This window comes from Palaemon carinicauda, chromosome 33 (assembly GCF_036898095.1).
Source record: "Palaemon carinicauda isolate YSFRI2023 chromosome 33, ASM3689809v2, whole genome shotgun sequence".
NCBI classification, from domain to species: domain Eukaryota; kingdom Metazoa; phylum Arthropoda; class Malacostraca; order Decapoda; family Palaemonidae; genus Palaemon; species Palaemon carinicauda.
Window position 1 is genome coordinate 29,471,712 of NC_090757.1, and position 15,000 is coordinate 29,486,711.

Here is a 15,000-nt window from a genome sequence, read left to right on the forward strand (position 1 = left end):
TGAAAGGCCATGGTACAGAGGCTATGGCACTACCCAAGACTAGAGAACAGTGGTTTGATTTTGGAGTGTCCTTCTCCTAGAAGAGCTGCTTACCATAGCTAGAGTCCCTTCTACCCTTACCAAGAGGAAAGTGGCACTGAACAATTAGAGTGCAGTAACCCCTTGGGTGATGAAGAATTTTTTGGTAATCTGTGTTGTCAGGTGTATGAGGATAGAGGCGAATATGTAAAGAATATGCCAGACTATTCAGTGTGTATGTAGGCAAAGGGAAAATGAACCGTAACCAGAGAGGAGGATCCAATGTAGTACTGTCTGGCAGTCAAAAGACCCCATAACTCTCTAGCGGTAGTATCTCAACGGGTGGCTGGTGCCCTGGCCAACCTACTACAGAATATATATAAGAAATTCATAGAATCTGTTGACAGAATATATATAAGAATTCATGGAATCTGTTGACAGAATATATATAAGAAATTCATGGAATCTTTGGCAGAATATATATAAGAAATTCATGGAATCTCTTGACAGAATATATATAAGAAATTCATGGAATCTGTTGACAGAATATATATAAGAAGTTCATGGAATCTGTTGACAGAATATATATAAGAAATTCATGGAATCTGTTGACAGAATATATATATAAGAAATTCATAGAATCTGTTGACAGAATATAAATATAGAAATTCATGGAATCGGTTTGCACACAAATAGAAAGAGGAAGAGAAGTCGGGTTTACCACTTGACATCTTGAGAATTTTCATCACACCGAGCAGTAAAAGCAAAGAGCGCCATCTAACGTCTTATATGTGATGTGAAGGGAATTTACATTCTGTGAGAAATTAAATTCTCTCTCTCTCTCTCTCTCTCTCTCTCTCTCTCTCTCTCTCTCTCTCTCTCTCTCTCTCTCTCTCTCTCTCTCTCTCTCCTGTTGAGATTCTATTACCGACGCGTGTCTTCAAGATGATTTATATTTTGTTCTATGTTGATAAAATTTCCATTTTTCGAAAACTGGAAACATTCATTTAGAAATAAATCTTGAAGGTATATAGATTACAAAGCCAGTTTTGATAAAATAAAGAGTCCATATATGAATTGATAAAGTATTAAATAAAGGAATGTACAAAATGCGATGAAAAAATATTTCCTTTCAAGAATAAAAAAAATTACATAGGACGTTGAATGAAATAAAGCAAAGGCTTAAGTATTAAGAAAAAGTGTGATACAATAACAGTGGAAATGCAGTTGATATGTTGGGTTATTTTTAAATATAGATGTTCATATTAAATATGATTAATGAAGTTTTTAAGTGCAATATTAATTAATGCTTAAAATAACTGGTGTTTGAGAATATATGTTCCAAATAAAGTGATTATTATTTTCATTAAAAAAACAAAAAAAATCTCCAGGATTGGTAGATGGTTTTTAAGGCAAAGGGGATGAACATTTAAAAGTTAAGATATTTAAGGACATTAAATTAAAGTCTGAACTGAAGAAATAAGATGCTAATTTAAGAGTATCTTTGACTATTACAATGTATTATGGTCAAATTCAATCGAAATAAACATTGATAAAAAAAATTCTATGTATGTGGGACGGTTATTTGAAAACGAAACGTGAAGCACAAACCGTTCGGAAACAAATAATATCGATGATCATAAAATAATGGTATTGCTTGAAAAATGTATAATTTAGTTTCTTAGAATTTAACTTGTAATATAAAAATTTGTTAATAGATGCAGCCGTGTAGGTATGATATATATTTGAACGTTTAACAACTTGATAAGTTCGTTTTTAGGTTTTTAAGTAAAGGTAAATACCACTTGTGTACGTGAAATGGGCTATACTCAATTTTTTTTAACGAGGCAGATTTGCACTGACTCGCAGCGGTGCCGTTTTAGCTCTGAAATGTTTCCTGTTATCTGATTGGCTAGAATTATTTTGCCCAACCAATCAGCGATCAGGAAACTTTTCCTAGCTAAAAGGTCACCCCCGCTAGTCGGTGCAAATCTGCCTCACTAAAAAGAATTAACTATAGATATTTCTATCCGGTGGAGGTACATCTACCGAGTAGTCCGTACGCAAAAAGCAGTACGACTTGGTGGGCCCTTCACTCCATGAAAAAAAAATTTAGATGAAAGATACGTGGGTGTAGCTTTTTCGCTTTCATAAAACAACAAAAACAAATGCAGCCGTTTCTAGTTCACCGCAGGACAAGGGGCTCAGACGCGTCCTTATTCATTTTAGCTTTGTCGCCTTCATAAAACACTGTAGAATATAAAGTGGAAGTAATGAGTGGTAATGCAGCCCCATCTTCAAGATTAAACCCCACCTATTTTCTTTTCGGGCTTTTTTTTTTTTTTTTTTTTTTTTTTTTTTTTTTTTTTTTTTTTTTTTTTTTTTTTTTTTTTTTTTTTTTTTTTTTTTTCCTGACTAGAAATGAACATTAGGGTACTTCACGGCCCCCTTGACCGTTGCCCTAAAATGATATGCCTTATGTTTAGAATATTTTAGGTGAATTCAAGGTTTGTTTTATTAGAATATGTGTAAACTTTTACTGCATATAGCTTGGATTCTTCTTCCCGTTCTTTTAAAGATTATAAAATTTTTAAATCGGAAATATAAGTAACTGCATGACCTTTCTGCCTTTGTGGAAGTCTTTTTTTTTTTTTTTTTTTTTTAATACCTTTTGAAATGTCAGGGACACGATTAATTGATTATTAAATTGACAATGGCTGATGGGATGAGTTGCAATAGTTTCCGTTCTGTCTGTTTAGTGATGTTTTTCAGATTTCATTCTTGTTATGAAGGAAACGAAGAATGATGTCCTGAACATAATTAGAATATTTCAAGTAAGAATAAAATAAATGTGAAAATATGCTAACGAAGAGTTTATTTATAATTATTGTCATATCGTTTTTTCTCTAATTTTCAATACTGAAAGGCAATAATAGAAACATATTTGAATTACTTAGTTCAATTATATATTAGAATTATCTCGCTCGTTGACGTACTCGTAAAGTAAAAGGAAACTTTATTAAAGTTCTTTTTTTTTTATTTTTAACTTACAACGGGAAAGTTCTACGTTTAAAACGATGATTGCTGCATTAAGTATTCAAGAAATTTTATTAAAAATTATTATTTTTTATAATTTATGCAAAAAGTTTCTGAAATAGCTCACTGATTGTACAGGATTTTAGTATATCTCACCTAATTTATTTCCAAATAAAACTCTCCAGATGTTTGTGTTTGTTATCGGTATATATCAAAGTATAATCAGATGATTGCTCTTGAAATCACTTGTTTTAGGTGTATCCATGATTTTCCTCATTAGCAGTTATGAACACACACCCTCTCTCTCTCTCTCTCTCTCTCTCTCTCTCTCTCCTCTCTCTCTCTCTCTCTCTCTCTCTCTCTCTCTCTTTTTTTGTGCGTTCAGATTTTTGTAATCAAGGAAGTAATGATTAAAAAATACTAAATATGTGGTAGGATGGATTTGAAAAGTATCTTTTCGCTCTTGAAATTATTTTTTTTTTCTTTTATTATTATAAATGTCACCTCTTTTTTATACCTGTTTTATAATTTTACTTGGAAATTCTGAGTTCGCAGCAGTAAAAGTTACCAACTTTAAACCTCATTAGCTCGGATGCATAATCAATTTATGGACCCCACAAGGAAACATTTGGCCATTTTTCAGTGTCTATCGCCACCGGTTTCCATTTATTTTCAAACATGAAAACTGTAAAACTATAGTGTAGTTTAATGTTTATCTGTTTTAATGTTTATGCTTGAGGGTACATTCAGGCACACTACTCTATCTAATTTCTCTTCCTCTTGTTTTGTGTTAGTTTTTTATAGTTTGTATAGGAAATATTTATTTTAATGTTGTTACTGTTCATAAAATAATTCATTTTTCCTTGTTTCCCTTCCTCACTGGGCTATTTTCCCTGTTGGGGCCCCAGGGCCTATAGCATCCTGCTTATCCAACTAGGGTTGTAGCTTAGCAAATAATAATAATAATAATAATAATAATAATAATAATACTATACTAAATTTTTTTAATGAGGCGCATTTGCGGACTCACAGCGGTGCCCTTTTAGCTCGGGAAAGTTTCCTGCTATCTGATTGGTTAGAATTATCTCCTCCAACCAATCAGCGAGCAGGAAACTTTTCCGAGCTAGAAGGGCACCCCCTGCGAATCGGTGCAAATTTGCCTCACTAAAAAGAATTTACTATAGCATAGCTTTTTGATATTTATCTGTACAGTGAATTATATTGTTCTTTATAATTCATTGATCGTAATTTTACATTTTTCCTTTTTCATTTCAGGTGAGTTGACAGTAAATAAGAATGGAGGATGAGATTGGCTCATGGTGGTGAGTAAGGACTTAATTAGTGATTAGTATTTTAATTAAAGTTTAAAACGGACATTGCGTATGTTGTTATGAAACATTCAAAAGGGAATCTAAAAGTAATGTTTCGTTATAAGGATATCAAAATCGTAATGATATAAAGAGAGCTTTTAAAACAATTATACCAAAACATTACTGCGGATTTGTTTTTCCAAAATTATTATTATTATTATTATTATTATTATTATTATTATTATTATGATAAATTATCATTATTATTATTTTTTTTTTTTCTAACGCAAAAGTTGATGGGATAAGCAACCAGATGTTCTTAGGTGTAAAATGTGAAGAAAAAAAATTGGTTAATTCGTGTCTGAAAAGTACTGAACCGTTTTATCCAAGGTTAGTTTCCTTTTTAACTTTACCATTTAGATATGAAGAAATGATATTAAAATTCAGGAAGTTTTATGTCTTTTGAGTTTATTTTTCTCTTTAAAATCAGCATAATTGTTCTAGTGGTTTGTATATTGTACAGTAACTAATTTGGACAAATTCTATATTAGAAGGAGCCAGCGTTCGATCCCAAGTATGAACACGATGTTGTGTTGATATTTATCCATATATATATATATATATATATATATATATATATATATATATATATATATATATATATATATATATATATATATGTATGTGTATGTTTGTATATATGTATATATATGCATATATATATATATATATATATATATATATATATATATATATATATATATATATATATATATATGTGTGTGTGTGTGTGTGTGTGTATGTGTGTGTATGTATGTATACATACGTATGTATATATATACATATATATATGTGTATATATATATATATATATATATATATATATGTATATATATGTGTTTGTGTGTAACATTCATATTTGAAAGTGCCTTTGAATATAATTTATTGCATTTATGCAACACACCGAATTCGTATAAAGATTTCCCATCATCTGTATTGAGAGCCTGATATGAAAAAAAGTTATGCTCCAACAGAGATTCCATTTTATTTTCGGACGGTTTCATTAATTAATTAACGTTTTCCAAAGTCATTTGTTGGTAACTGGCTTCTCGTTACGGCTGAAGCACCCATCCCCTCAATACACACACACACACACACACACACGGCTGTTAATTGGCCTCTAATACTTTTTCATTCTTGCTGAAAACACCGGAAATGAAAAAAAAAAAAATAGTTTTTGGCCGACCAATCGTTCACAAATTTCGTATGATTTCACTAGTTTTGTTGTGAGAGACTATCGAGAGTCTTAAGCTCTGTAAATTATTATTATTATTATTATTATTATTATTATTATTATTATTATTATTATTACTTGCTAAACTACAACCCTAGTTGGAAAAGCAGGATGCTATAAGCCCAGGGCTCCAACTGGGAATAGTTGCTCAGTGAGGAAGGGGAACAAGGAGAAATAAAATATTTTAAGAACAACAATATTAAAATAAATATCACTATAAACTATAAAAACTTTAACAAAACAAGAGGAAGAGAAATAAGATATAAGATGGAACAGTGTGCCCGAGTGTACCCTCAAGCAAGAGAACTCTAATCCAAGACAGTGGAAGACCATGGTACAGAGGCTATGGCACTACCCAAGATTAGAGAACATTGGTTTGATTTTGGAGTGTCCTTCTCCTAGAATAGCTGCTTACCATAGTTAAAAAGTCTCTTCTACCCTTACCGAGGAAAGTGGCCACTGAACAATTACAGTTGCGTAAGAAGAATTGTTTGGTAATCTCAGTGTTTTCAGGTGTATAAGGACAGAGGAGAATCTGTAAAGAATAGGCCATAGGATGATATTGTATTTTCATTTACTGTCATATATATTTATTACCTTCGCCAACTTCATTGCGGCGAAGGTTATGCTTTGATAGGGATATGTTTGTATGTATGTATGTGTGTGTTTGTGATTCGGATAACTATTTGACAGAATCTCGTGAAATTTTGTGGGATGATTAGCCATTATCGAAGGATAATTTGATTAGATTTTGGGAGCGATTTGGGTTAAAGGTCAAGGTCAAAATCACGAAAAGTTATAAAAGTTTCTTTCTATTTTTTTATTGGGGTAATTTTTTATCCGACTTGCTTGAAACTAGTGCCAAAATGTGTATAATTCAATTTTCTATCTTGTGTTATACTACATGATATTGTGATGTTATTACCTTTGTTTGTGTATTTATTTGTTTGTATGTCTTTGTGTTTGTGATTCTCATAACTCAAAAATATTTGACCGAATCTCATAAAATTTGGTAGGATGATTGGCCAAGATACAAAAACAATTTGATTAGATTTTTAGAGTGATTGGGTCTAAGTCAAGACTAAGTTCACGAAAAGGTAAAAAAGGGTCTTTTTGTCATCTCGTGGCTAATTTTAATGTGATTTGAATGAAATTAGTACCAAAATATTTATGTAATTCATTAGCCTATCATATGATTTGCCCACAACGTCATCAGTTTTATTGGTGACAAAAGTACGATAGCAGAGGTATACCGAGAGCCCGTTCTAGTTTCTTAAATATTTTCCTTGCATATTTAAACGTTATTATTTTGCTTTCATATTGAATTTTATTAGTGTTTATTTGTACATATATTTGCTTGATATATTAGCTGCAAGTTTATTTACATGATAATTTGCTTACCTAATGGGTCTTTTAAACTTCGAACGTGGAAATGGGGTCCTAGGATTTTGGTTTATTAAACTATTCACCCCATTCCTAATTGTAATATAGAACCCTGGTATGTATGTATGTATGTAATGTGTGTGTGTGTGTGTGTGTGCGCGGGGGGGGGGGGGGCTGCTTCCCCAGAACCAGAGGCTGGAAGTCTAATGATTATGTTACTTCCTTCATTAACTAGAGAGCTGAAGTTCGATTACCTGGCTAGTTCTAAAGTTATGTTCACATTCTTTTATAAAAACCTTGTAAACAAAGCAATAGGTCCCTGGTATTTATGGGGTCAGAACTAGATCGTAGCCCTGTTAAAAAAAAATGGGTTTGGGCTTTCATCTCGTCCTAAAATACCTTTGGAGAATTAGAAGTACGAGATCATCTGAATAAACATATGTATTTATGTATATTTTAACAGTAAGTCCGGAGTGATTTTTTAAGCTCATATTTATTTTATTGTTTTTATTTATGTTGGTAATACTAGGCAGGCGTTAATTCTAATAGCCAGGCCTTCTCCATCATGAGTCTCAATACTACACAGTATTCTAGAGGTTCTATTCCAGCTGTTACCAAGTTGTGGAATGATCTTCCTAATCGGGTAGTTAAAACAGTAGAACTTCAAAAGTTCAAAGTTGGAGCAAATGTTTTTATGTTGACCATACTAACATGATTCTTTTTATAGTTTATATATGACATATCTGTTTTTGGCGTTGTTAATAGTTTATATAGGACATATCTGTTTTGACGCTGTTACTCTTTTTAGAATGATATATTGTTAATTTATTCGCATCATTTATTTATTTCCTTATTTCCTTTCCTCACTGTGCTATTTTTCCCTATTGTAGCCCTTGGGCTTATAGCATCTTGCTTTTCCAACTAGGGTTGTAGCTTGGCTAGTAATAATAATAATAATAATACTAATAATAGTATTCTCGATAGGTGAAGAATGTAAAAGAATGTTGTTCATTAGATTTTATTTTGGATATCATTCTAGGACCTTGAAGTAGCCATCTTATTAGGTTGTATTTCCCACCCAATTCTTGCCACGATTTTAACATTTTCCTGAGTGCTGTCTGGATAACTGTAACGTTGCAATGTCCGGAGATATCTTCCAGTGTGACAGAATGTGACCTTGATCCCCATCAAGCTTAGGATGATGCCGCACTAGGAAAATATTTGAAGGTATATGCTGCAGGGAAAGGAAACCACTGATACGCATACACACACACATACTATATATATATATATATATATATATATATATATATATATATATATATATATATATATATATATATAATATATATATATACATATAATATATATTTATATACATGTATATATATATATATATATATATATATATATATATATTATATATATATATATATATATATATATATATATATTATGTATATATATACAAGTATACAGTTTATATATATATATATATATATATATATATATATATATATATATATATATGTACGTATGTGAAATATTTATATGAGAAGGATGTTTTGATGAAAAATAATTCCCGGGACATATACGCTGAACGTCATGCAAATGTTGACTCAAACATCGGTAACGGTGCCCTCGTCGTAAGAAGACTTCGAAAATTAGACTTGAATTGCTACGAGTCGGAGGGTTTGTCCTCTCAAAAGACATTATTTATTTTGTCCTTGAGTTATCTTATCAGGATAATCCTAGTTACTTAATATTCTCTAGATTTTGTTATTGCCTTCTCGGGTGTATTGTTTGCATACCTTTCTATTTCTTATGAAACCTTTCTCTGTTGGTTGTAACATCTTCCATTTTCAAAAAAAAATGGTTTTTTCCTCTTATTATCTCATGTTAATTTTTAGTTTAGCTTTCGTCTTATAGTTTTACATTTTATTACTTTCCATATATCCTGAGAGAGAGAGAGAGAGAGAGAGAGAGAGAGAGAGAGAGAGAGAGAGAGAGAGAGAGAGAGAGAGAGAATTTTCCAAAAAAGGATTTTTCCTCCTAATGTCTAATGTTAATTTTTAGTTTAGCTTTCGTTTTATAGTTTTACATTTTATTACTTTCCATATATCCTAAGAGAGAGAGAGAGAGAGAGAGAGAGAGAGAGAGAGAGAGAGAGAGAGAGAGAGAGAGAGAGAGAATTTTCCAAAAAAGGATTTTTTCCTCTTAATGTCTCATGTTAATTTTTAGTTTAGCTTTCGTCTTATAGTTTTACATTTTATTACTTTCCATATATCCTAAGAGAGAGAGAGAGAGAGAGAGAGAGAGAGAGAGAGAGAGAGAGAGAGAGAGAGAGAGAGAGAGAGAGAGAATTTTCCAGAAAAGGATTTTTCCTCTTAATGTCTCATGTTAATTTTTAGTTTAGCTTTCGTTTTATAGTTTTACATTTTATTACTTTCCATATATCCTAAGAGAGAGAGAGAGAGAGAGAGAGAGAGAGAGAGAGAGAGAGAGAGAGAGAGAGAGAGAGAGAGAGAGAGAGAATTTTCCAGAAAAGGATTTTTCCTCTTAATGTCTCATGTTAATTTTTAGTTTAGCTTTCGTCTTATAGTTTTACATTTTATTACTTTCCATATATCCTAGAGAGAGAGAGAGAGAGAGAGAGAGAGAGAGAGAGAGAGAGCGCACTGTTTCTCATACATCTTAACTGCAAGTCTAATCGTCATTTTCTAGTGATTCGTCCTTTTCTAATACAAGGTTTATTTTGTTTCTTGATTCTGCAGGTGTTTGTCATTCCTTGCTCTTCGGTGCAATTGATTTCTCTCTCTCTCTCTCTCTCTCTCCTCTCTCTCTCTCTCTCTCTCTCTCTCTCTCTCTCTCTCTCTCTCTCTCTGAAATGATCTACAGTATATCAACTCTCCTTAGTCTTTCATGACGTAACTAGTTGAAATTTCCTTATCGCAGAGTTGCAGTGTTTTGCCTCTGTGTGTGAATTTGTTATAAATGATCTCATTAGTTAAATATTCTGTTTTCTATTTATTTGCTTTGTCTTTCATGAAATTAGCGATTGGACATAAAGTATCATTTAGTATTATTTCGTATTAAACTCATGCTTTTAAAAAGGTACATAATCATGGCTGTTTACTGTTAAGTCTTTTTTTTTCGGTTTTGCTCTCAGACACGAAGGTAGCTTTTTCTTTCTTTCCATTTACCATTTGGGGTGTGCTTTTGTATGCTTGGCTGGATATCGGTTTTTGGTTCACGCAACGTCCAGAATGTCAATATACGTTTCCAGTCTTGGAATTTGTCGTCTTTTTGCTCGTATTGTTAGATATCCAGTTTCGTCCTCGCGTAGTTCTGGGAGTTTTGTGTGTTTGTATTGATGTATATATGTATACTAATGGGTACATAATGTTTATTATTTTTCTTAAGCCCGTTACTCTCCTCTTTTGAGAGATGACGCATGAAAATCAAAGCCTTCCGATTTCTTAGTAGGTATTTAATGATGAGGTTATAAGCTCCAACCTCATTGTCTTGAGTTTAGTCGACGCTGATTTCCATCAGAAGACGAGTAAACAGATAGGCGACATGCAGGGACTGATCCATGGATCTGACAAACTTGGAACTATGATTGCACCACTCTGCCTTTGTGTCAATTTGCTGGTTGCACTTTCAATAGGTAGGTGCTGTTGTTGCCAAATATTCCTCGCAAGCCTCTTGGGTTTTCTACATTAGTCCGTTTACTCTTAACAGAGTAAGGGTTCTGTTAACTGAAAAAAAACCTACCGGTCGCTGTCTCATTCATGCTCAACTGCGAAGTCCTGGATGAAACCCTTGTTCAGAAAACACTCACAGGATGAAATTGCCTATTATTATTATTATTATTATTATTATTATTATTATTATTATTATTATTATTATTATTATTATTATTTGCTAAGCTACAACCCTAGTTGGAAAAGCAGAATGCTATAAGCCCAGGGGCGCCAACAGGGAAAATAGCCCGGTGAGGAAAGTAAATAAGGAAAAATAAAATATTTCAAGAACAGTAACATTAAAATAAGATATTTTTTATTTTTTGTATAAACTATAAAAACTAACAAAACAAGAGGAAGAGAAATAATATAGATGTGTGCGCTCGAGTGTGCGCTCAAGCAAGAGAACTCTAACCCAAGACAGTGGGAGACCATGGTACAGAGATTATGGCACTACCCAAGCCTAGAGAACATTGGTTTGATTTTGGAGTGTCCTTCTCTTAGAAGAACTGCTCACCATAGCTAAAGGGTCTCTTCCATTCTTTCTCTATGACCAAACCTAAAAATGTTAATTCATTCATTCCCCCTGTTTGGCCCGATTACGGATCTCGACACTTCTTACCCTTTCAATGTTCTTCAGGTCCTATATACTATGCAAGTTGTGTACCTTAGGCGTTTCAAATATTTGCCTCGTTCATTAGTATGTGGAGGAATATATATGTGTATCTGACTAACTGTCTGAAACTATCATTAGGAGTCATAAATAGACGACAGCAAATGGAAACATTATTTTCCATGTTTTTTCCCTATATACTTAAACCCTGATGGAAATTTGAACTATTAGTCACTGAAATGTCAATATGTATGCTGTTGTTTCAATGTACTCTATAAATATCTGCGAAACATTATAGTAATTTCTTGTCGTAATGTGTAAAACTGTTGGGGATGGTGGAGAAGGATTGGTCTGTCACTAAATTAATAATAGGAGATTAGTTGACCCAGAGGATACTGATTAAGCTGTCCATATTAGCAGAACACTACGGGATTTGCAGTGCTAGCCTACCATAATGCATGAAATACCACAGGATGTTGGACCGAGGTGATGAGAACGGAATATGCAATGGAAGATGTAATATTGAAAGGAGAACGGATTAATGTGGTAGAATCAATAAAGTATTTAAGATTTATACTCTTTAATACATGAACTGTAGAATAGGAGTTTAATGAAAGATTGAAAAAGGCAAATCGGACAATGGCTAGGTTATTCAAAATATGGAAATTAAATCGCCTGAAATTACATATAAAAATTAGACTATATATCAGTTTAGTGAGATCGGTGTTACAGTACAGATACTAGGTATGGTATGGCAATGAAACAATGTCCACAGATTTTGTAGATTTAAGAACAAAACCCTCAGAAGAATATTGGGAGTTAAATGAAAGAGAAGGATTAAAAAAGAAACTATTAGAGAGATTACTCGAGGGGCATATGTGAATAAGAGCATGGTGAGGGGTAGATGGAGATGATTTGGGCATGTTCTCATCACTCCTCCAAGAGAGATTAATTCACCAAACGTTTAGCTTGTCTCCACAAGGCACTAGAAGAGTTGTAAGACGCAGGCCTACATGGCTGAGGACTATGAAGCACGAAGTAGGAAATGTAGAAGTATTGAAAGAAAAGGATAAAAAAAAGAAACTATTAGAGAGATTACTCGAGTGGCATATGTGAATGAAAGCATGGTGAGGGGTAGATGGAGATGGTTTGGACATGCTCTTATCACTCCTCAAAGAGGGATTAATTCACCAAACGTTTAGCTTGTCTCCACAAGGCACTAGAAGAGTTAGAAGACGCAGGCCTACATGTCTGAGGACTATGAAGCGAGAAGTAGAAAATGGAGAAGTATTGAAAGAAAAGGATAAAAAAAGAAACTATTAGAGAGATCACTCGAGTGGCATATGTGAATAAGAGCATGGTGAGGGGTAGATGGAGATGGTTTGTACATGCTCTTATCACTCCTCCAAGAGAGATTAATTCACCAAACGTTTAGCCTGTCTCCACAAGGCACTAGAAGAGTTGGAAGACGCAGGCCTACATGGCTGAGGACTATGAAGCGAGAAATAGCAAATGGTGAATGGAGAAATATTGATTTAAAAGTTCAAGATAGAAAGGACTGGGAAAATCTTAATCTATGCTCTTTGCGTTAAGAGGCGTTGGTGGAGATGCTGATGATGATGAAGATTCGGTGTAAGTGTAGGCAAAGACAAAATGGGCCGTAACCAGAGAGGGATCCAAAGTAGTATTGTTTGGCCAGTCATTGGACCCAATACTTTTCGAGCGGTAGTATCTGAACGGGTGGCTGATGTCATGGCCAATCTACTACCTAAAATGTTTAAGATAAGGTGGAGTTTTCAAGTTTAATTCATTTCAAGAAAGTTGGTGTTTTCAAATATAAGAAATTTTTAAGAGGAATGTATTTTCTAATATAATTCAAGTGTAAGAAAAGGACTGATTTTCAAATTTAAGAAATTTTTAAAAGGATGTGATTTTCATATTAAATTTATTTTTAAGAAAGGGGTTTTTCGAATATAAATTGTTTTTAAGAGAGGAAGGGGTTTGCAAATTTAGTCAGTTTTTAAGAGATGGACATTTCTATACACTTTCAAGAGAGGGTGGGTTTTCAAATTTAAGCCATTTGTAAGAGAGTGTGGTTTTTAAATTTTAAATATTTTTTAAAAAGAGGATGGGGTTTAAGAATTTAAACCATTTTTAAGATATGGCCCTCCAAAAAGAAAGAACGCTGCAATTTAATTTTTGGGCTTCCCTCCATATTCACCACAGTGCTAAATATTTTTCCTGATCCTAGTGCCTAGTCATATGACCCAATCTCCATAGATCCTCATCACTAACTCGTTCATCTATTAAATTCTGAATTTTTGTGGAATTACACATGTACAGTAAACGTTCCACAACGTTAATTGCTTCATTCGTCTACAGAGTAATCTCTTCAGCAGCTCGTCAAAATTTCATCACATTGTTCGTTTTTTTTTTTTTTATTATTATTATTACTTGCTAAGCTATAACCCTAGTTGGAAAAGCAGGATGCTATAAGCCCAATGGCTCCAACAGGGAAAGTAACCCAGTGGGGAAAGGAAATAAACAAAATACAAGAGAAGTAATTAACAATAGAATAAAATATCTTAAGAACAGTAACAAAATAAATCTTTCATATATAAACTATAAAAACTTAAAAGAAAAAAAACATGAAGAGAAAGAAGGTAGAATAGTGTGCCTGATTGTACCCTCAATCAAGAGAACTCTACCCCTAGACAGTGGAAGACCATGGTACAGAGGCTATGATACTACCCAAGACTAGAGGACAGTGGTTTGATCTCGGAGTGTCCTTCTCCTAGAAGAGCTGCTTACCATAGCTAAAGAGCCTCTTCTACCCTTACCAAGAGAAAAGTAGCCAGTGAACAAATACAGTGCAGTAGTTAACCTCTCGAGTGAAGATGAATTATTTGGTAATCTCAGTGTTGTCAGGTGTATGAGAACAGAGGAAAATATACGAAGAATAGTCCAGATTATTTTGGGTATGCGTAGGTAAGAGGAAAATTAACCTTAACGAGAGAGAAGGATCCAATGTAATACTGTCTGGCCAGTCAAAGGACCCAATACCTCTAGTGGAAGTATCGACGGGTGGTTGGTGCCTTGGCCAATCTACAACCTTATTTTTCATGCAATCACGCAGTTTTAGATACCATGGCCATTCCTGGCCTATAAGTCTTGCTCACCATTTGTCTACCCTTTCCTGGTCATCCTCCCATTGTTCCTCCTAGCGCTACCGAATTATACACCCTTCACATACCTATTGTTAGGCATTGTTTTCAAATGACGAACTATAAGAAACTACTCTCAATCCGTCCTTTCCCCAATGCTAACTTTCTACTACTTCTGTGTATCTCTATATTTCAATTTCTATCAATTATACATACCACATAAACGTTTCATCTCAACTGCTTTAACCTTTCTGTGTATCCCCATATTTCAATTTATATCAATTATACATACGACATAAACGTTTCATCTCAACTGCTTTAACCTTTCCGTGTATCCCCATATTTCAATTTCTATCAATTATGCATACCACATAAACGTTTCATCTCAACTACTCTAACCTTTCTGTGTATCTCCATATTTCAATTTTTATCAAAT

The 15,000-nt window shown here is 33.3% G+C and overlaps 1 protein-coding gene across 6 annotated transcripts in view; it reads left to right on the forward strand.

The window, feature by feature from the left end:
- Positions 1–15,000, forward strand: part of homer (protein) — a 455,167-nt gene that overhangs the window by 346,242 nt on the left and 93,925 nt on the right. Inside the window, exon 2 of one of the 6 annotated variants that reach the window (XM_068356887.1) lies at positions 4,330–4,376. The exons of the other annotated variants lie outside the window; for them this stretch is intronic. Within the exon in view, the coding sequence (XP_068212988.1) occupies positions 4,351–4,376 (26 nt within the window). The 5' untranslated portion in view covers positions 4,330–4,350. The remainder of the gene's footprint in view (positions 1–4,329; positions 4,377–15,000) is intronic. 6 annotated transcript variants of the gene reach the window in all.